General features: G+C 41.9%; 3 protein-coding genes across 3 annotated transcripts in view; 1 reads left to right on the top strand and 2 right to left on the bottom strand.

Moving 5' to 3' along the window:
* Nucleotides 1-23,070, bottom strand: part of st6galnac6 (ST6 (alpha-N-acetyl-neuraminyl-2,3-beta-galactosyl-1,3)-N-acetylgalactosaminide alpha-2,6-sialyltransferase 6) — a 139,850-nt gene that overhangs the window by 22,048 nt on the left and 94,732 nt on the right. The gene's annotated exons all lie outside the window — the stretch shown is intronic.
* Nucleotides 2,059-6,431, top strand: dolpp1 (dolichyldiphosphatase 1). Its single transcript, XM_060038102.1, has 8 exons — nt 2,059-2,194; nt 2,841-2,941; nt 3,094-3,178; nt 3,276-3,375; nt 3,924-4,022; nt 4,594-4,722; nt 4,899-4,988; nt 5,186-6,431. The coding sequence occupies exons 1-8, from the start codon at nt 2,119-2,121 to the stop codon at nt 5,220-5,222; spliced, it is 717 nt and encodes a 238-aa protein (XP_059894085.1). The 5' UTR covers nt 2,059-2,118; the 3' UTR covers nt 5,223-6,431.
* The window catches only part of ntng2b (netrin g2b), a 41,194-nt gene continuing 34,407 nt past the window's right edge, over nt 16,284-23,070 (bottom strand). The window contains exons 5-7 of the mRNA XM_060039058.1: nt 21,345-21,512; nt 19,406-19,540; nt 16,284-17,703 (exon numbers count right to left, since the gene is read on the bottom strand). Coding sequence (XP_059895041.1) covers nt 17,483-17,703; nt 19,406-19,540; nt 21,345-21,512 — 524 coding nt within the window. The 3' untranslated portion in view covers nt 16,284-17,482. The remainder of the gene's footprint in view (nt 17,704-19,405; nt 19,541-21,344; nt 21,513-23,070) is intronic.

The raw sequence follows: 23,070 nt of genomic DNA, 5'->3' as shown, positions 1-23,070 counted from the left end.
CCCAACTTTTCAGCAACATCTTCTTAATAGGTTCATTTAAATGATACTGCACTTGTTACCATGAGGAGATCTCTTGAAAACCATTCTTCGTTTCTTAGAGTAAGCTTATGGTGTCACCGCCCAATTGTTGATAACAAGTCATTTGTGATTGCAAGGTATCCACGCTTGAAACTGAACGGTAACTATGAGAACTTTATAATTATGTATTTGCTGAAAGACAATTCCTGAAAAACTCAAGAAATAACCTTGACTAATAAATCCCATAAACAGTTTCATGATTTTTACTTTTCACTTTTGTATTGTTTTCCTTGTATTCCCGCATTATTGTTATTGTATTTATAATACTGTAAGTATTTTAATGATCTTTGAAAAGTTCAATATGGGTACGTATCATGCATAAAATGGTATTTTACTTAATATACAAAAAATGGATTATGTTTGTGAGAAACTGATTGCATGATCAAAAAGCCCAGAGCAGATGTTTCAAGAAAATTTAATTCAGCTTTGCATGTGTCCCTTGCATCATTTGGATTTTCATCTTTAGATAATAATCCATGTGTGTAAAAACAGAAAATTATCTTTTTGTCATATCTTGTACTAATTTGCCCCGTAATATAAAGATATTATTCAAAACAGAATAGTTGTGTTGGAACGTTCCCTACAACTCTCTTTAGGATTGTGACTTTCTATTTTGAAATCATGCACCCAAACATGGTACAATTTGTATTCTGTATGTTTAGCATTATTGTTTTTGTGTTCCAGTGATTATTGTCATTATTGTTCCAATTCATTTGTATCATAATCTATCAAATGAGCAATGTCAATGTTTTTACATCATCGATTTGAAATGTCTTATTTTGTCCCTAATTATGTATTTATTTGAATGTCGGCTAATACCATTCTATTATTTCTTCAAATAAATGTACATCTCTACACCGGCAGTGTACAAGGTGAGCAGCTGACCAAGTTATTCAGAAGACTTTGGAATCAGCTGTTGTTTACTTCCATTTATTTCTCTCTGCTCTGCTAAGAGTTGACCCTGGCTTGAATTGAATAGGTCTAAGGTTAGGTGAGTCTCCCTCTTATGATTTCAGGTGAGGCTGCCTTATGATTTTGTCATGTTACTCTTTTCTCTCTCTCTCTCATGGTTTTATCTTCACTCCATCAAACATCATTCAATCTGTTTGGTATGTTAATATAAAGGGGACTTATTATACCACCAGGTGTGAGTGTGATTAGCCTTACAAGCCGTTTCGAAAATCTGCCTAATATGACATCACTAGTGGGTGTGTCCACCTAGATCTGTGCTGGATAGATGAGCAATGTTTACTTCAGTCCACTGGGTAGGCTGGTAGATAGATCTATCCAGCACAGATCTAGGTGGACACACCCACTAGTGATGTCATATTAGGCAGATTTTCGAAACGGCTTGTAAGGCTAATCACACTCACACCTGGTGGTATAATAAGTCCCCTTTAATATATGCTTTCTACGTGTGACATGCAAACCACTTCTAAAATGTAGAGGCAATTTTGAAAATATAGTATACTTTTTTAGTTAAATGTGTAACTAATAATTTGCATACTTTGAACATAATCATAAACTAACATAGATGTTATACTCTGATTAGTTCGTAGTAATTCATAAAGAAAAAAAAAACTGTTGCTTAGGATGGCCTATCTGGTAGTGGAGCAAAATGGCTGATTCTGTTTAATAAATCAATCAATATTAAATGTGTAATTAAAACAAAGGGTATCGTTAATTTCATAAATTACTATTATGGCATAAAACAGTGTTACATTTTCAATAGTGTAATGAATTGTGTTCATTATATCGATATTTTTATTATTTTCTTGTTAACTTCAAGTCATACAATCATCCTCAAATAAAACATAGGCCTACAATTCGAGAAACAACTGGAACCAACGATAGGGGTTCATTCCACTATTTGTTCATTCAGTAATTCTTGACTACGGGCAAAATGATCATTTTCAGTACCTTGCTCTGATTGGATAAAACCTCTGCTTTCGTAAGGTGTTTGAAAACAGAAGGCGGCTCCCTATTGGTCGACGCGGTTCTCACGCGCGTCACAGTGATCCCCGGTCGTGTCCGGGTAAGATGGCGTCGGAAGAGCAGTGCTCGGCACCACCTCAATGGCGGTCAATATCTCTTACACATGTAGAGTTTCCAAAAGGTATGTTGACTCAATCTTTAATTTATTCATTATTTATTTTAATGTAAGTTCATTTTGTTAGTATCTTGGATAATTTACTAGCGTATGGACATTGTCGTCAGTACGTTGCCAAATAATGAGGCCGTTGAAAGCAATAGGTTGAACAGAGGATATAACCTAGGCTGCACAATTGTGAGCCAATGCCGCATGCGCACTTCATACATCCACAATGATGGCTATCAAGTTAGCTAGGTTAATTTGGACAGTTGGATTGGAATTGGTTGATGTAATAGTTGACTGGTAGACAAAGCAAATCATTCCGACCAGCTTTTGCTTTGACATACTTTGCTGTTTTATTAAAGTTGTATTGTGTAAAACTGGATGACAAATAACTGACAACACAGAGGATGCACAACTGGAGAAAAGTAATAACTTGCTCAAACCATGTTTTCTGCAACGACTACTAAGTTACGAATTCGTTGAAGAGTTCTTGGCATTAACTGGCTTGACTTGCAATTAGAATATATGGACTACATTTATTTTGTGTTTGTCGTTGTCCACGTATATGCTGTTCAATTGCTGTCATTTTGGCAAATGCGTGTTGGTCTTGATCTTCTTTTACCAAAAGGGTCCTTCACTCACTAAATATTGTGTCCTTCCCTTTCAGACGACCTAACTGGACAAGTGCTGGCCTACATTAGTCTGTTCCCCATCGCAGTTCTGGTGGGCTTTGTAACACTCATAATGTTCAAACGAGAGCTGCACACGGTAAGTTTGACTTAGAATTCATCAGAGATTTCACGGTAAAATTAGTCCTTTTCCTGATGACTCTAGTTGTGAAGAGCCCGGGCTAATCAGGCCAGTTCTCTAGAGGGCAAGGTCGGAAAATAAGGTAATTGTGTTCCATTATCCTTCTATAGATTTCGTTTTTCGGTGGACTCATCCTAAATGAAGTGGTGAACTGGCTACTGAAGCACATTATTAAGGAGCCACGCCCATGTGCAGGTAAATACTTTGGCCGAGTGGTGCATCCCCAGTACCACAGTCCATCTGGATGTCATCTCATACAAAATGTGTACTGTTTTTTATTTTTTACTTCTAGGGGCGCATACTACTCTGAACACGGACTATGGGATGCCTTCTAGTCACTCTCAGCTCATATGGTTCTTTGTTGTGTATTTCTTTCTCTTCCTTTATTTAAGGTGAGTTTCATCATTAGTTTATTTTATCATTGGAGCTGTGCTGGTTGCTCTGTTCACGCGGAAAGCTGATGGCATTGTTTCACAAAGTCCAAAGATTTGACTTAATAAACAATGCTTTGGTCAAAATGGATAACCTTGAAACTTTAATTCAACTATTTTCAGTCAAGCGATGCATGACATGAGTCAGGTTAGATTGAGGGTAGGGTTTAACGGGCTCTCTGCCAAAGGTTGTGTTTGATTCTTAATGTTTGATCTGTAGGCGTCCTTGTGCAAGATGCATGACTCATACCAGCTCCTAAGTGACGTGTATCTGAATCCCTGTAGCTTCTGATATAGCATCTGCTAAATTGTCTAATAGTTCAATGTACATACCTTCTATGTTCAATTTGTATTTCTTTATATTTGAGGTTATGTTGTTTCCATACTGTACTCTCATGCTCTTTGTTACTGCACTTCTGGTTTGCTTACTATCCTGTCGACACCGGAACTGGTTCAGTGGAACAGGAGTTGTTATGTTGGTGTCAAGTTTAGTTGTTTCTTGTCCCCAGAATGCATCAAACAAACAATGCTCGGTGTGTCGACCTTCTCTGGAGGCACATCCTGTCCATCGTCTTGTTGGGCGTGGCCTTATTAGTTTCCTACAGCAGGTATGGTTTCTCCCTTTCTTATAACATTTCTTCAAATGGGATGATTTGGTCATTACAAGTCGTTTTTAAATTGCATTAAATGGTAATATTTCTCCTTAGGCAGAAACGGTAATGTCTGTAAAGTAATGCTACTTCATCTTTAACAGATGAAATCAGATTGCGATCTGACTAAATACTTCCACTTCCTCAAGTACAAACCACGTGTTCAACTTTAAAAGAAAAATAGTTGAAATGAAAGAATGTGTAGGTTCCTCTAACATGTGTATGTTAGAGGGGTTTGTACAGTGGTCGACGGCTGCTTTGGGTGTTTCCCTCTTTTACTTTCTGTTACTCGCCAAGGTTTCACCGGACTCCTCTGACCACCATCATTTCTAAATGTTGTCGTACAAACTGGAGTCATCCAGTTGAAATAGTTTTCCTATCCAGTTTATATAGTTTTCCTATCCACCAAACATTTGGCTTCTTCATACTCCTTCAGAATGTGGATATGATTTGGTTAGAAACTGTCTCTAAAGCACATCCTCCACCTCCATATGTTCAGAATTTGGTACAAGCTGTGTGTTCTCTACAGAGTCTACCTGCTGTATCACACCTGGAGTCAGGTATTCTGGGGGGGCGTGGCTGGCAGTGCCATCGGCATCACTTGGTTCTTCTTCACACAAGAGGTCCTGACGCCAATATTCCCTAAAATAGCTGCTTGGTAAGATTGGACCCATAACCTGTTTTCCTTTCTTTTTCACTCGCTCCCATCCACACGCATACCTTTTTTCTGTTACATGTCTCTAATGAGAATAAACCGGTTGTAGAAGAATAAAATTGGCATATTTCTTCTCGCTGTGCGATCATTTAAAAGTTCTTATTTTTTTTAACTCGTAGGCCGATATCTGAGTACTTCCTGGTGCGAGACACAAGCCTTATCCCAAATATCTTATGGTTTGAGTACACAGTGACCAGATCAGAGGCCAGGTAAGATAAGTGGAATGCATGCACTTTGTCACACATTAAGGCCCAATCCCATTTCAACCCCTTACCCCTTCAAAACAAGGGGCAGCGGTAAGGGTAAGGGGTAGAAATGGGATTGGGCCTAAAGGAATCCCAATGCTGTTCTTCATGTGTGCTGGGTTTTAATTCCTGTTTTTTTTTTTTCTAAATCATTTGTCTAGGAACAGGCAACGAAAACTTGGAACAAAACTTCAGTGATCTCCAATGATCTCATTTTGAAACTGCATTTAAGAGCACACACTCACACAATGACCCACACAGACACAGACCAGCGCTCAGTGGAGGAGCACATCGGGGCCCTCTCTGGGACTGAGGTGGTATTGAGGAGAGCCAAAGCGTTTCCAGGTGTGGGACTGGCCCCGGGACCTTGGGGCCCCTGAGCGTACTCATAGCCTCTCGTTCTCCCACAGCTTGCCTAGATGCTCTCTCATGCATGCAAGACTGTTTCCAAGAGGCATACTATTTAATGATAGATTAATATATATTTTAACTGTAAATGCACGCTGACAAGAAGCCTCGTACTGTAAGATGCAAGGCGCCCAAAAAGGTCTTTGGTCAAGACTCAAGCAAATTGGTGGGTGTCATTACAGCATGTAATTGTTGATCCATTTTGTTTCCTATTTAAGGTGGATAGCTGGGTATTTAATTTTAAATAATGGGTTAAATGTGCTTGGGGAGGGGGGTGGTTGATGCGGGTCTGATTTGGTCATGGCGAGGGTTGGTTTTGAGTGGTATTACCATGTATTTTTCATTGTATAATAGAAACATAAATTTGGTTAAGATTTGAAGCAAAAATACAATTTGGGCTTTGACATTTCTACGTTCAGTCTACCACTAGTTAGAGGCCCCTCTTATACCTGTCTGTTTCTGGAACCGTCGGGCCTTTGTTCGGTTCCAAAGCTGATTTGCAAGCAATGTCCATTTAGTGTACACTTAAGTACTATTGTGTATTAGGTCTTTCTTGTTTCTTTTCCTTTTTATGCTTGAGGAAGGGACCATATATAACAAACTCTCAGTGGTAATTTCCTTTACTCTACAAAATACGTTCTTTCTGTGTCTCGTCTTAAAGTAGCAGATGGGGAGCTGATATCCAGGAGTCCGTTTCTAATTGTTATGATTTTTTTTTATATTTTCTGTTGGAGTTCTTTTACTTTTTTAACTGAAGTTGAAGGTTGACATTCCGTATCATTTAGTGACAAGACCTTCAACTGTTGAGGGATTTTTTTTAATTCCCAAGTTTTTTTGTAGCATGTTATGATTTGTTCCTCACAACAAGGGCAGCTAGTGTTCGCGGTTGTGGAGTGAGGGGGCGGGACCTGGAGCTTGTTTGTAAATGTCCATACCTCCACCGAGGGAAGATGTGTCACTCATATCAGGCTGAATAAAGAAATGTGTTTATGTACAAACGGAGCTGTTATTTTCTTGAATGTAGTACCGTTTTATCTATAGTACTGTAGATTAGACAACTGAAGTTAAGCTAATGTGTAGATATCAGTAAATAATACGCCCAGAAAGGAACCCTGGTGAACGGGACATCATATAGCGATGCCGAACTTCAACAGGCAAATATTTTGGCATTTTATTATTGAATAGGCTTAATATTGGACAAAAAAAAGTAATGCTATTATAACAAATTATCAAAAATACAATTAGTACAATTCCATCAATTTATTCAGCTAGGTTTTTGATTAAATATCCATCTTACTTTACTAGCCCATAATGCATTGGAAACTAGAATAGAATACCTCACTGAAATCTGAGGGAAGTTAATGAGCTGCTTTATGTAAATAATGCTTCCCTAAAATAAGCCTTCTGGGTAAACCATAGCAGGTATATCATTTGCTCTAACTGCAACACCATATTCGGCAAGTCGTGTGTTTCAAAAGTATATTTTTAAGTAGAGAATATGTTCATACACTGTCTGCCTCTCATTGCTCATAGCTATCTTTTCCAATAGTCTTTGCAAGTGCTGATAAATTGATTAAGAGTTAGATTAAACAATAATTAGATATATTTCACAACTGATTACAAGATTTTAGTTTTGCTTGGCTGCTGAATAGACTGAAAGCTGTCCGTTACTGTTTTGCACTTGGTTTAGTATTCAGGCGTTCGAGAAACTGTTCATTTGATTGTTGGTATGCCTTATTGACTCAGGACTAGTGTTATTACTATAGTGCTATTGCCACATTCTCCCAGTAGATGGCGCCTCCTACTTACTGTATGTTTTATTCCAATGAAAAAGGTAAGTAACCCTTCCATCTGTAGTCTGTGCGGGTATACACCTACCGATCCATCCACCTGCAAACACCTTTAAATATTTCAGAATGTAAATTACATTATGACAGTATTATGATTATTATCCAATTGTTTTATAAGAGCTTTGGATTTACAGATCACATACATCGTAATAGACGCAATGGATGAAACTATAATCATCCCATGAGCTTGTGCCAAATATTATGTATAAAGTACTAAGCCGTCTCCGTTGTGCTGCTGCACGGCCTCATTCAGGAGATCAAACACCTACCTGCTGTCCCCCTCCAGCCTGACATGTACCCCTTTACCCCCCCCCCCCCCCCCCCCCCCATTACTGTTTGGTGTATTTTAGTAATCCAGTTACTTAAATATAACATGCAACCAGCTGAGATATTAATTGACCGCTATTTATACCACACACACACACACACGCACGCGCGCGCGCGCGCGCGCGTTTGGTGCACACAGTTGCACGTTATTGAATAATGAGAATAATACAGCCCCTGGCAGAGGTCTACTTGTTAGAGAAAAAATATTTCTGTCAGAATAGTTCTATATTTTTTACAGCTCTCTACTGGAATCTATTTAGTTTGCTTGGTTCTGGCCAGAAGTTTTTAATTGTTAAGTTTTTAATTGTTTTCTAAATATAGTCCTATTTAAAAATTCAAGAAATCTGTAATGTAATTCAGTAAATTGTTTTAAAACCTAATAACGGCTGATTTGATTTCAATATATTTCTAGCTATTTTAGTGGCCCTGAATTTGAAACATACAAATGATTAGAACCTTCACAATTCTTCTTTTCACAGATGAACATTTCCTAGACAAATAGGGTTATCTGGGCTCCAAAACACTTGATATGGTCTGTTGGGAACATATTGAAGTAGAAGTTTTTCTCTGTTTCCTGAAGATTAAAAAGACCCATGTGGTGGTGGTGTTATGGGTGGTTTGGAGTTGAAGAATGGCCTTGTCCAGACAGCACAGGCCAGTTATGAGCCATGTGGCTGCTGGTTTGGAGCTGATGGAAGCACTTGTGCTCCAATCTGAAGCCATTGGTCCTTTCTACCGCTGGGACAACATTATTGTACAGCGTGAGGATTGTTTTTTCCTTGGCCTCTCAATCACTACCCTTGACATAATCCTTCACTCAGCTGATGTTGCAACTGCAGCTGGGATGCGGGTTGAGTTTGACATGATTTTAGGCATTGATATTTAAGATATTTGCTATTATTATTAATTTAAATACTATTTAGTGAATGGGGAAATTTAATTAACGATATGTATTTTTACATGTGGTTACATGTAGGCCTACAAAACTATAAACGAACTATAGGCCTATATTCATATTAATTGCTTTAAGAGTAACCGTCGTAGTCTTTATGCGTTGTCCACCTCTCTCCACTTGATGGCGCTATATACTTTATGGGGATACTGGCGGCTTAGCTTTGTAGAGGGAACTGGGAGCTGAGTTTCAGATAAGTGCAAACGAAGAAATTTGATATAAGATAAATGTTGATATTAAGTTAATTTTCAAATAGCAGGAAGGGTTTGCAGGGTTTAACGATTCTTAGAGAGAGGTCATTATTATCATCAGTTACCTCTCCTGGATCGGGGTCACCGGGCCCGCCCCCCAAGACCCTGACCTATAAAAAGAAACGCACACAGCCGGCCAATTTACACTCAAGGCTGGTCTGTCGTGTGGAGGCGCTGCTTCAGGGCAGATTCGTTGTACAGTCTCACTGACACATAATTGCATGATGGGATAGTTTGCTCAAGAAATAGTCTCCCACATTTTTTTTTTTACCAGCCAAATTCCTATTGACTTTAAATGCAACTGTTTTATTAAAAGCCACCGTTCTGTCATCAGTGTACAGTACAGCTAGACTCCAACTCTACTGCCAACTGGCATTTTGAAAGACAGTTTTAATATGGACCAGCCAGCAGGGAACTCCAGGACATTAAATGTTGTCCAAGCTTATCGTGTTCCCTATTTTCAGACATTTTTTTGTTCAATTCCTGTTATTTTTTACTCAAAACACTCTATTAATGCTTTAGGTTTATTTTTATTTGTCAAATGATGCTATGCACTTGTTAAGTGACGTCATCACATGCACCCAACTGTGAGACAGGACCCCGTTCAGGGTTGTAGGCATAGATTTAGCAGTGTGTGGGTGTAATTGTGCTTATCAAATGAAACATCAAATGATGTTGTTTTGATATTTATAGGTACTTTAGGTAATTTAAAAGCTTTTCGCTATGGCAGGTGCTAAACAGAGACCTTTGTTTTGGGATGTTGAGGGCCCCCTTAAGTCCCTAGCCTTGCTTTGTGGATCTATCCAAGCCAGCTTGGATAGATCCAGCCGGTTGCTGTTCTGTAATGATCCAGGTGTCGGTGTCACTCACTGCCGCTCAATACAGTCACAGGACAAACCTGAAATACTTATTCATTTAATTTGAGGTGTGCCGGGGATTTTCTTGACTAATAAATCTAGCGTAATGTCGGACAACAGTATTGAAGTAATTATACTATCGAAGTTCAGTTCAAATGCAATCTTATATTCATGTTAAAGAGCATATATTGCACCCACATGAAATTGGTGTGATCTAAACAAACTTATAGCCCCTTGATATCCTTAGGCCGTCGTTAGCCGTGCAGCGGTTGGACAGGGTAGTGCAGTAGTAGAGCACATTATGGCAACAATCCCGCCCACTTCCTGTCTGTCCGCTAGGATGTGTGCCCTTTGGACGTCTGTATCACACGTCAGAATCCACAACAACATGTACTGTAACACACACACACGCACGCACGCACGCACGCACGCACGCACGCACGCACGCACGCACGCACGCACGCACACACACACACACACACACACACACACACACACACACACACACACACACACACACACACACACACACACACAGCGTATGAGGTCAGGTAGGCCAGGTGTGTCTTGTTGTGCTAATTGGTTCCGTCTGGCCCTGTTGTCAGGGAGGGTTGCTGTGACATTAACATCTGCAGTTTATTTTTATTTGTGACTTATAACTCAAAAGGAAGAAGGTATAGGTCATTATATTCCTTCAAATGTCTCGTTTTTAGTTGTATTCATATTGATTTTCTCAGGGTATGAACATTTAGGTTTTGGCATGTATAATTCAAACGACACAAATATTTATGTGATTTTACCTACCCAGGAAAAATCTCGAAAAATCCAAATCAATAATAATATCAAGAAGAAGATAGATACATAACAAAAATTGTTTCCTGACACCTTAGTTTGTATTACATTCGCCAATATTAGCAATTATAATTGGCATTTCTAAACTGATATACAAAGAGCTGCTGTGAAACAGATTGTCATTATGTGTGTAATGAACGAATGTTCAAAGTGCTGTTTAACTATTTAAATCACTCACTCAGGTTTTTTGTTCTTATTTATTAATAGAGTGTTACTATGCAATAATCATGTGTGGTTTACTGGCAGCCTCACTTAAATACCAGAATTCATTCACTAGTTACTTGTTTTTCATCCAGTATAAGTTTTATGTTTGGGGGGATAGAAAGTGGAGTCCAGCAGTAGACAGATGGCCGTGGAGATACAAAACCCCCTACCTGTCTCTGTGACGTGTAGAGCTACAAACTCCCCTAGCAATCTCTGTGATGTGTAGAGCTACAAACTCCCCTATCTCTCTCAGAAACTATACATTATTTAGTCATATTTTTACAAACGGTAAGGTGAAGATGACAGAGATATTAATTGATGCCGATTTTAATTGGCAACAAATGCACCATAACGCTATAACTAAACTCAATGTGTGAACTCTAAATATACATTCTAAATATAAACATCTATGTTTTATATATTTGAAATATAGTTCTAGGATGAAAAATAGAAATCCCATTTTTTTTTTATGAAAGGACGGTTGTGAACAGAATTGGGAAGTTGATGGACGTGTCTGTTAGGTTTTATGGATCTTATGTTAGGGACACTAACTGGTATCAGATATCACTGTCCCATATCCTGCATCGGTAACTTAAGAACATTCTCAATACAAGTCAAGTCATTATACTTCAGATATACTTCAGTATTACTATTGATGTGAATTTGAAGCCTATAACCATTTTAGATGTCTGTTATAGAATATCGTATTCAACAAGAGGAGAACAATAAACAAGAATTATTCTCAACTCAATCCAAACTATCACAATACCGATACTGTTCAGTATAAATCAAGTGGATTGGTTCCTGAATCAGTGCATCTCTTCTTCTGGTAGCAAATTAATTATAATTGAAAAATTAAATAAAGGATTCCAGATGACTAGATCATGTGAATAATGCGGGCTGAATCCAAACTTATGGATGAGTATAGAAGCCACTACCCTAGCTCCTGTAAAAGAGGGAAACCTTCCTTCAGCCATAAAAGTACCTTTTCAGTGGTGAAGTGCATAGCATGCTCCAATATCTTCAGCCGAATATCAAATAATACAATTATGAATAAAACAAATATGAATAAATAATTTCTACCCTTGATTAAAAATATGACTGAATAATTAACTACTTAATACAAATAGTATAGATAATATAACAATATATAAATGTAAATGGATAGTAAAACAAATCAATGATAAATTGTGAAGGAGGTGCTCACTGTAAACTAGCTAGCCCTAATCCTCGCTCCCTCAGGGTCCTGATGCGTGGGTCGCCAGAGGTAAAGACTGTCTGAACCTCTGCACTCTAATCCTGGACCTGTACCGGCTGGGGGAGAAGCATCAGAACCACGCAGTCCCAAGATTAATCCTTCATCTTTTCATACCTTGTCCTGTTTTGTCTAGCTATTACTATCTCGCTATCTATTCCTGGGTATATTATCCAGCTATAACTATTTCACTATCTATTCCAGGGTGTATTATCCAGCTATAACTATCTCACTATCTATTCCAGGGTGTATTATCCAGCTATAACTATTTCACTATCTATTCCAGGGTGTATTATCCAGCTATAACTATCTCACTATCTATTCCAGGGTGTATTATCCAGCTATAACTATTTCACTATCTATTCCTGGGTATATTATCCAGCTATAACTATCTCACTATCTATTCCTGGCTGTATTAGCTTGCCTGAGCCTTTGAGGACCACAGGACAGATTAAAGTTATCCGTACAGGTTCAAATAATTTATAAGGCAGTGTCCTATTGATGCAGACTGTGGCTGGCTGTTGCTTATGGAATATGTAGGGCTTCTTGTACCTATTAGTGATGGAGGTATTGATTAGGAATTAAGATAGTAATTATTTTCAGTTGATGTTGAATGTTTAAATAAAACAGGGGAATTGAAGACACAGCCATCAATTGCCAAACAAATTGATTGATTTGACTCGTTTGTCTGAATGTTGCACAGGATATACTGGAGGGAGTGGTTATCTAAATTTGCATTCTAACCCGAAAAAGCTGCATGTTTGCATTTACATTTTATCCAAAGCAATTTACAATAAGTGCATTTATCAGAAGAAGGAGAAACGACATATCACTTTCGGTACAGTAGCGTAAGGATGTTCATATAACCAAGTGCCAAACATCAACAATCGCTAAATTAACCCATTCCCCTCACACAACAAGGCTAGCTAGGATAAGATGGTAAACAATGCTAAGTACTATTTTTAAGTGCCAGGATGTACAGAGTATAAGTGCTTACATTAAGTGCCAGGACGTACAACATACAATAAGTGCGTAAGGGGGTTGGGATGCGTTGGCTATGCAGAGTCTAGGTGAACTCTTAACGAGTGAGTATTGAGTCACTTGCAGTTTGGATTAACTCCAAACTGTATTTCCCTATCATCGGACTATCATCCGGAGGAATATTTCCATATTTTTGTGTCTTGACTGTCCTACTATTGATCTACCACAACATCTATTGTATTAGACGTTGATCTGTCCGGACGTCAGGGTGTTTTGGTTTCTTGTTCAGACGATTAGAAGAACTGCTTCCTGTCTGCCGTCTGACAGACAGAACAACACCGACGTTGCCCCTCCTTGTCTCGGAGGGACTTCACTTGAACACATCCATCTTACCAGCTGAACAATAATATGCACAATTAACACAGACTCAGAGTGAGACTATGGCATAGAAACCAGTTAACACGAGGATGCAAACGCACAAAAACACACCCACACAAACCCAACCACTCACCCACACACACACACACACACACACACACACACACACACACACACACACACACACACACACACACACACACACACACACACACACACACACACACACACACACACACACACACACACACACACACACACACACACACACACACACACACACGTGTTCTACCATGCTCATACAAACACACAGATATCCACATACACAACTACACACTCCCTAAATCATTAATGCAATTCATCGGGACGCTTGTCATTTTTTAACATGGGTTTTAGCCTTTTTTGGTCAGGCGAGACCGGTAATCTGTGATTCAATCATTTAATATTTATTACACCCGCTGCCGAGCCGTGGACGGCAACCAACCCCCGCTCTACCTCCAAGGCACCGAGCACTTCTTTAGATTGATCCACAAAGTTTCCCCGCCGTGGAGGGGGGGGCTGGTGGTGAGCGTCCAGAGGGGACGTGGGCGGCCTGAGTTCACAGGTCTGGGAGAAGACGTGCTATCCTCAGATCATCTGCTCCTCATGTCAGTCACACGCACGGACGCGGCGGTGCTGGGGACAGAAGCCAGCAGCTAGAAGAAAAACAACTCTCTGCTCTACGTGGACTGTGATTATGAATATGTATGTGTGCAGAGATGCATCAGAGCTGTTAGACGCACGCCCGGTTTGTAGTTTGATGTTGGCTGAGAGACTGTCTGGAAAATAAATGTATCCCAAAATTTTTTTTACTTGCCTATGTGAATTGCTAAAGTTCGTGGTTACAGTATTTAGTACCATCTATTTATAATATGTCAAAGGCTTGAATATTAAGGCTTGAGCCCAGCCTTAATGTTCTTCTGTCCTGGAAGACATATGATGGGTCATTTGATGAGAGGGGACAAAAGCAAACGAGGGGGAGGAGCTTATACTAGGCGGTTACCTCCCCATCAGGCCCCGCCCATCGAGCACTTCTGTACTTAATGTACTGCTATGATGCTATGAGGTTCGGACCCCCGCATGTTACTACCTGTCTGTTACTACCCGCCTGTTACGGACCCCCGCCTGTTACTACCTGTCTGTTACTACCTGCCTCTTACGGACCCCCGCTTGTTCCAAACCGCTTGTTACTGACCACCTGTTACTACTAGCCTGTTATGGAACCCCTCCCGTTACTGCCTGTTACTAACCACCTCTTACTACCCGTCTGTTACTACCTGCCTGTAACTACTCAACTGTTTCTGACCCCGCCTCCTGTAACCATCCGCCTGTTACTATCCGCTTGTTACGACCCCCGGCTGTTACTACCCGCATGTACCCTTATATTACTACCCGCCTGTTAGTATATTCTTTGCGTTGTCAGTGAACCTTTATTCAGACCTGTCAGTGTCCTCAGGGTCATCCACTCACCCCCAGAATCCAACCATTATACCACGATGAAAAGTTTGCGCCAATTCTTCAGTAAGGAATCCTCTAAGGCTCGTAGGGTTTGGCTGTGTTGACCATGACTGAGAATCAAATCCGACAGGGGTTATTGCAGAGTCGCAGACTTGGTTAATCTAAGTTCTACCTTAACTAGTTCTCCAAAGCTTCAAATTCATAAACCCTTATCCTTCACCTCTCATTTCAAACGAGGCGCAGGAAGAGAGATGGCTCTGCCTGACGTCCCAAAGAGACAGCATTATCCTATTTTTTCTAAAATTTCTAGTTAATGTTTTATACCTAAGTTGTACCTGTGTGATGCAGTCTTTTACCACCGGTGTCATACCTTACCAAATATAGCAATGTGATATTGACATGATATTCAGGAAAACACAATAAAATACACAATTACATCAATTCAGTCTGAAGCATTTTAGAATTGCAGATTCGATCAATTGAAGATCAGTAATGATTGATCAATGAATTGATGAGTCGAACCTCATCAACTATATTGATAATCATTTTGTCATTTATTACAGCTGGGCCATTTATTCCAGAAGCATTTTATCCCGTTTGTCTCCTTACATCCCGACATCAATCAATAGATGAAATGCTCTGCCCAAAAACTGAGAATGTCTGTTGTCTGTGGGTGTCACACAGTGTCACAGCCTTTCATTCGGCCGTAGTGAACTGATGGGATGGCCTAGCTCTGCCTACCTGTGCGCACTCTGCACTCATGGCCCATGACATCTTGTCGTCTTCCACAAGCTAGCCGGCTAGTCCCACGTTTTGGTGGAGTGGCTAAGGGGGAGGCCGGCTGGGAGGCGGGGCTTCTTCCTATTGGTGGCTTTAGGCTCTGGTTACTTCAGATGTACATTGCTATTATGTATGTCATTTTCCTGGCCATCATTTCACCATAGAAATAACCATAATTTGCTTGACATATTATTTATTGAAATAAATAATATATATTCTGTGTGTGAAAGGACTTGAAACGTCCTCCTGATGGGAGCTGCTCTCGCTCTCGCTCTCTCTCTCTCTCTCTCTCTCTCTCTCTCTCTCTCTCTCTCTCTCTCTCTCTCTCTCTTTCTCTGAGTGGGTTGGGTTTCAACATTTGTGCTTTGTTTAATGTCAGTTTAAAATAGAATGAAATGCACTGAATTAATAACTTGCAGTGAGGGATCTCATTTGCTTTTCGGAAAGTCCAGCCCCTGTGCTGAATACCGATCATTTGGCTAATGTCAACAGATCATTGAATACACCAACCAGGAGAACAGTCCTCACAAACACACACACACACACACACACACACACACACACACACACACACACACACACACACACACACACACACACACACACACACACACACACACACACACACACACACACACACAGTGTAACACAATCTCATTTGTAATAGTTGTAAATGTAATTTGTTATAATTTATTGTAACTCCAAACAAAAATAATTTCTACAAAAAATATTCAAATAATGTCATATAATATTGATACTTTGTTGATATTTTCTCTTTCTTTTTAGATTTCTGATAAGGTAAATTCTGTTTCCTGAATACTGTGTCAAGATAAAATCTCGCTAAGTGTGGCAACAATCACTCATTCCTATCACAACCATAATAGTGGCTAAATTTGTATTATTCATAATGGTCAGGATGTTATATTAATATATGTATAATCTCAGCGACTGTCAGTGGGCACATTAAATACAATGACATGAGAAACAGAAGAAATCAAATGCAGCAGAAATAGAAGAAAACGTGAAATCAAGTCCAATTTGTTGTTTAAAATGAAACCTAGTTAATACTCTACTTAGGCCTCAGCAGCATACAGACAAACAGCCCCTCGGCCCTCCTCCTCACTCCCACTCGGCCCCCAGCACTCACTGCAGGCCCCCAGCAGTCTCAGAGAGGCCCCGTTCTCTCTACTCAATCATGAAAATCAAGAGCAAAACAAAAGTCATTGTGTGTGTACACCAGCAGTCCCCCCCCCCCCTGGTTCTTCTCCTGAAGTGAGTCGGTGAGTGGCTTGGCTTAGTGTTAGATCCTCTTTAGTTTGACACTTTTTGGTATGACGCGTGTTGCTCCAGCTCTGGATAAAGGGGAAGAGACAGTGGTCGGTTCGTTATGATGCTCCTTCCTCTCCACCGTGCCCACCCCATCCCACCCTGAGCTGGCCCCCCACCTCTCTTTGTGTGTCCCTTTGTGTGTGTGTCTTCTATTACACCCACACCTGAGAAAAAGGCCCGGTAACAGTAACAGTCCAGTGGGTGTGATTGTACCGTATGCGTGTGCGTGTTCGTATGTAAACGTGTGTGTGTCATGTTTCAGTTCTGTCTTTGCGAGTTCCTTAATATGCATATATGAGCGTGTGTTGTGGGTCTGTTGTGTATACGTGTGTGTGTGTGTGTGCGTGAGCTCGCGGTGCTGCATGTACATATGCACACGCCGCACCATGCTGCCGTCCTCGGCGGGGTCCGACCCCCCCCCCCCCCCCCCCCCGGGTCACTCCTCAGCCCCCCCCCCTCGCTCGCCTCACGTGCAGACGCAACACGCCCTCAGCGCGGTCCGTGGTTATATCTGAGGGTGGGGTCGGGCGGGGCCGTTCAGGGGGACGTCGAGGAGGCCAGGAGGAGGAGCAGCAGGCCGCTTAGCAGCAGGGGGGCGGGGGTCCGGGCCGGGGGGGCGGCGCTGCAGTCCTGGCCGTCCTCACAGCGCGACTGCTGGCACAGCACCCCCTTGAACCCGGGCGGGCAGACGCACCTCTGGCCCTCGTAGCAGCTGCCCCCGTTCTGGCACAGCAGCAGCTCCTCGTCACACATGTCGGCTGAGACGGACAAAAGGGGGGGGGGACGGATGACCAAAGTGAAACAGGAGGAAGAGTTGCAGGCAACATGGAGGAGAGTGTGCAGAGTGACAGAGTGACAGGCGGTAAGGAGGCATCAGGGGAGTGGGGAGAGAGAGGAGAGGAGGGAGAGAGAGGTGTGTGTGAGAGGAGCGACAGATGGGAGGAGGGGTGTAGGAGGAGGTGGGGGGACGATGGGACACAGACAGGGGAGGAGGTGGGAGGAGAACACACAAAAATCCAGGGCAAAAAGAACAAGGTAGGAAGGAGACCGAGATGGAGCGGGATAGAGAGATCAAGAGAGGGCGAGAGGGAAAGAGAGAGGCAAGATAAATTCAGCCGCCTCTGGGACAACAAGCGGCTGCACCTGCCTGTGTCACTGGTGTTTCTCTATCCTCTCTCTCTCTCTCTCTCTCTCTCTCTCTCTCTCTCTCTCTCTCTCTCTCTCTCTCTCTCTCTCTCTCTCTCTCTCTCTCTCTCTCTCTCAGCAGATCAGCAGAGTGGATATCTCACAGGGACCAGACAGCCTGTGTCTCTTAAGGTTGGATATGTTGTGCTAATCTTTGGACCATAGCGGAATGTCATTAAAAAGCAATAAACAGGCATTAGAGGAAACAGAGAGGTATTAATACAGCACCACTTGACCTAGAAATGGGACGCTAAAAATAGAACGAGTGCTCCTTCCCGTCTGAGATCCTTAACTACTCTCAAAGACAGAGGGTGTCTTTGTGTTCCTGCATCTAGGATGACCTAAAGCCTGATACAGGGCATTGAGCCTGCCATGTGTTTCTATGTGTGTGTGTGTTTGTGTGTGTGTGTGTGTGTGTGTGTCTATATGTGTGTCTGCGTCTGTGTGGGTATGTGTGTGATTGTGTCTATATGCATTTGGGTGTGTCTTTGTGAGTGGAGTGTGTAAGATGATGTGTGTAGAGCACGGTGTCTGACTAGCTGCTGGATGTTGGATTGTGGCGTGATGCCATAACGGGGTCAGGGGGCGACAGGGTCATCAATTAAAGGAGCAAGTGATGCTGCTAACGAGCTGCGTGATCCACTCCCCCCGGACTGGAGAATATAGCCAGTGTTCAGTGGCTAAGAAACACCGTTCATTAGCATGAGCAATCTGCTCAACCCTCAACGCACACGCACACATTGACATGCACATGCACACACTCACACACTTGCACACACACACGCACACCCACACACACACACACACATTGACATGCACACTCACACACGCACACACAGACACACACATTGACATGCACAGGCATACACTCACACACACCAAAATAATTGACATGCACATGCCCACACTCACACATACACACACATTGCATTGGACGTGCACATTCCCTAACACACACACACACACACACACACACACACATATATACACAAACACACACACACACACACACACATATATACACAAACACACACACACACACACACACACACACACACACACCCACACCCACCCACACACACAGACACACACACACCACACACACACACACACACACACACACACACACACACACACACACACACACACACACACACACACACACACACACACACACACACACACACACACACACACAAACACACACTAACTAACATGACCACACACACACACACACTCCCCACCACACGCGCCACACCCTGTCCCAGGACTCACGGTAGCAGCCCTGTTTCCAGTAGTAGCCGGGGTTGCAGTCGTCACACCTGGGCCCGGTGGCCCCCTCTCTGCACTGGCAGTACCCGGTGGCGTTACAGCGGTCGTGGACCGAGCCCAGCTGGTTACAGTTACACTCTGGAGGACAGGGAGGGAAAGGGTCACTAACAAGGTGGGTTCATGTGAAGCCTTTGACGGGTGGATCTGCTCGGCTGCGGCTCCGAGCCCTGTAGAAAAACATAGCCATATATTTTGGTGTGGGGTCGTCTGGGTCTCCCCCAAACCAGTCATTGGTGGGATAGTTGAAAACTGTGGTACTGCAGCTGATTTGTGGGATTTTCGTCTTGAAATAGGCAAATGAACAATGATGATAAATTAAATAGATAATTGAAAATAATTATTTTATAAATATTGTTCAGTTAATGATATAGTATTCTAGTTGACCATTTAAAGAGTAGTGTCGCTGTGTCTATTTAATCCTGTTTTCCATTGTAATTATGCACTGATATTTGTGTTCATCTGCGTTTTCTAAATAAAAATACTAAAGCAAAGTAAGCATTGCTTCCTTTATCTTTCCACTTTCTCCCATATGGCCGTCTTGCAGAAATCATCTTGTATAAAGGGGGCTCAGCCCCTGCATATGTAATTATTAGTTTTGACCATGTCATGATGTGATCGGTGAAAGTTCTGTATTTAGTGGCGCACCTAAAGGCAAAGGTTGGGACCCACGGCTTTAGTTTTCCCGTTGATCTCGCCCACAGATCTCAACTATGATTGATATCCCAAAAATATATCTAGTCATTATGTATCAGTCCAGTGATGGACTGTGTGATGGATAAAAACAATTCAACTTGAATATGGAAGGGAGGTTAGCATTAGGATCCCACTCTTTCTGTCTCGCTATGAAAGAAGTGGAGAACAATAGAGTTGTTTTTCATTTAAAAGCAATATCAAATTATGCATTCTATTCATAGGGTTACATCATTCATCCGACGGCCCGCTGCATGCTACAGTTTCATAGGTGTGTTTCGAGGTCATGGTTATTTATGTGATTTCCTTTGTCTGTGCGCATGTGCCTGTCCATGTAGGTGTGTCAGTATGTGTGTGTGTGTGCGTGCGTGTATGTGTGCATGTATGAGTTTGTCTGTATGTGTTTGTGTGTGTGTGTGAGCCCGTGTTCATGTGTGTGCATGTGTACATGTATGTGTGGTGTGACAGGACTCTGCACTGTGTGTGTGTGTGGCAGGTTGATGCTAGCTAGCGAGGGGCTAGCATGGCCCTGATGTTAGTTAGTATTATTTCTAACCATGCATGTGTGCCAGTAGGCTGGCAGGGAGGCTACTGGGAGCGTATTTGTGCTGACTCTGACGCACCGGCCCTCTGGCGTCCCCCGGCTGCGGCTAGTTTACCCTCTAACCCCCTGCAGTACACCCACAGATGGAGCCGACGCCACGGCGCACTCTCGCCTCACAGCCCGCCAACGGCTGACCTTCTTAAACAAGGCATGTTGTTAATTAAGGGAGAAATTAAAAATAAGGAGCAGAACAGCATGTACAGTAACCTGGGCTTTCTATTTTTCCAGGAGAATATGCAAATCTGTGGGGTATTTCGGGTGGCTGTTAATAATTTAGCAGTAGGAGGTAACACTGGCTGAGTGCAACGCTCTACAAACGGCTGAAAAAAAAATGCACTCACAATGCACTACAAATAAATAAATACATATATTTATAAAACACATAAATAAATACATGTTTTCACTCCTCCTCTGGGGATTAAAAAAATAAACAGAAATAATTTGAATATCTTAAAAATGATCTGATTTGAACTTCTCCCAACCACAACACAAAAACAATCCAGAAGAATTTACGCTAATTTCTAAAATATACCCGACCTCCCAAGGTCTCCCCTTTTTAGAGGTGAACTTATTGTGCCTTCCACTGACCCGCGCAGACACCCTCGTCGTCCAGCTCGGCCGAGGCGTTGCGGAAGTATCCCAGGCGACAGTACTGGCAGTTCTGTCCGCGGGTGTTGTGCTTGCAGCTGACGCAGGTCACGATGTCCAGGTACTCGATGTAGCTGCAGCGGTTGGAATGGCCGTAGCACTCACAGTCTGGAGGAGAGAGGGGGACGTAGCTTAGCTCAGCGTAGCTTAACGTAGCTTAGCTCCACGTGCTGCTACTGGTTGGTTATACAGAATGTAGGCCTATGTGCCGGCAATTGGGGCACATGAATTAGAATTGTGGGTAACACTTTATAGTACCCTTAGGTTATGGTTAGGGTTGTGTGTTAGGGTTAGGGTTAGGGCCATGTGTTAGGGTTAGGGTTGGGCTTAGGGTTAGGGTCGTGTGTTAGGGTTAGGGTTGTGTGTTAAGGTTATGGTTAGGGCCGTGTGTTGGGGTTAGGGTTAGGGTCGTGTGTTAGGGTTAGGGTTGTGTGTTAAGGTTATGGTTAGGGTTAGGGCCGTGTGTTGGGGTTAGGGTCGTGTGTTAGGCTTGGGTTAGGGTTATTCAAACAACTAATATTTAATTAATGATGAAAAAACTATTAACTTGTGCCCAATAGATATTTTGGTAACAATTAACAAATATTAAGAAAGGGTTAGGTAATGACTAGTTTCCTATTTATTATTTCACCTTATTATAAAGTGTTACCGAATTGTGTGATGTGTTACAGTATGCGTGTTAAGGTACGTTAATTATCGATATCATGATGAGTCCCTTTTATTGCTCATGGTTGAGGTTGAAATAGAGCTATTTATAGATAGTCTTCAATTCTTTCTACATTTTATGAGGTGGGTTGTTAATGCATGGGAATGCTAAATGTCTTTGTGCTTGTGTGGAGGTTTACATGTCACGAATGAAGGGCTAAAATCCTAGCTTTGATTTATCTGTAAATACCCTGTGATGATGAACATTTTTGCAAAACGTTTCCTAATACAACCGATGCCTCAGTATGGGCGCCATGAAGGATGTGAACAGTGTTCACACCTAACAGATAGAACACTTCACAGGAGCTGCTGTAGAGGCTATTTATACAGCAGGACGGTTCAGAAACCAACTGGTAGTGAATGATTAAGTGATAATCGTAATAATAATAATAATAATATAATTACTGCTGTTTGTGTTTTTTCCGTGGTTGTTTTATCTTTTATATGCATGTATATTTTGATGGTAGGTATGTGTGTGTGTGGGAGGGGGTGTTGCGGTGGGACATGCTGCCATATATCCGTGTGTTGGCTCCTTCATTAAGACTGTATTAAGCTTCACAAGCGGCAGCAGCTCCAGCGTATATCCCAGCTGCAAGGCACGGCTGTCCTCTGAACAGACGTGTTACCGCACATGTTTATGCAAATACACATTTAAATGCACATAATGAAAAGAAGAAGGGAGCTTAGCTGTTTAATCAGCCGTCATGTGATTATTGTATTATTGTTTGGTTGATGAGCCCAGCTGAAATATTAATGGGCCCGTTTTAAAGGGAGAGACCCATAAAGTCCCTCTCTCTAGCTCGCTCCCCTTGGTAACTGAGCAGTGGGGGAGAGAGAGACATAGAGGTAGAGAGAGGGCCTAATGAAATATAGATGTTCAATTACTCCGTAGACAAGTGTGGCAGTGGGACGCTGTTCTCCCTCGCAAAATTAACCAAAACATTCCAGAAGCTTCCCAGTC

This window comes from Gadus macrocephalus, chromosome 19 (assembly GCF_031168955.1).
Source record: "Gadus macrocephalus chromosome 19, ASM3116895v1".
Taxonomy (NCBI): Eukaryota; Metazoa; Chordata; class Actinopteri; order Gadiformes; family Gadidae; genus Gadus; species Gadus macrocephalus.
Note: the sequence above shows the minus strand (reverse complement) of the source record. Positions and strands in the feature narration are given on the sequence as shown.

Coding starts and splice junctions, on each gene's coding strand:
- dolpp1 (XM_060038102.1), top strand. CDS start 2,119: ATGGCGTCGGAAGAGCAGTGCTCGGCACCACCTCAATGGCGGTCAATA. Junction 3,179..3,275: donor GGAGCCACGCCCATGTGCAG/GTAAATACTTTG, acceptor TTTTACTTCTAG/GGGCGCATACTACTCTGAAC. Junction 4,723..4,898: donor TTCCCTAAAATAGCTGCTTG/GTAAGATTGGAC, acceptor TTTAACTCGTAG/GCCGATATCTGAGTACTTCC.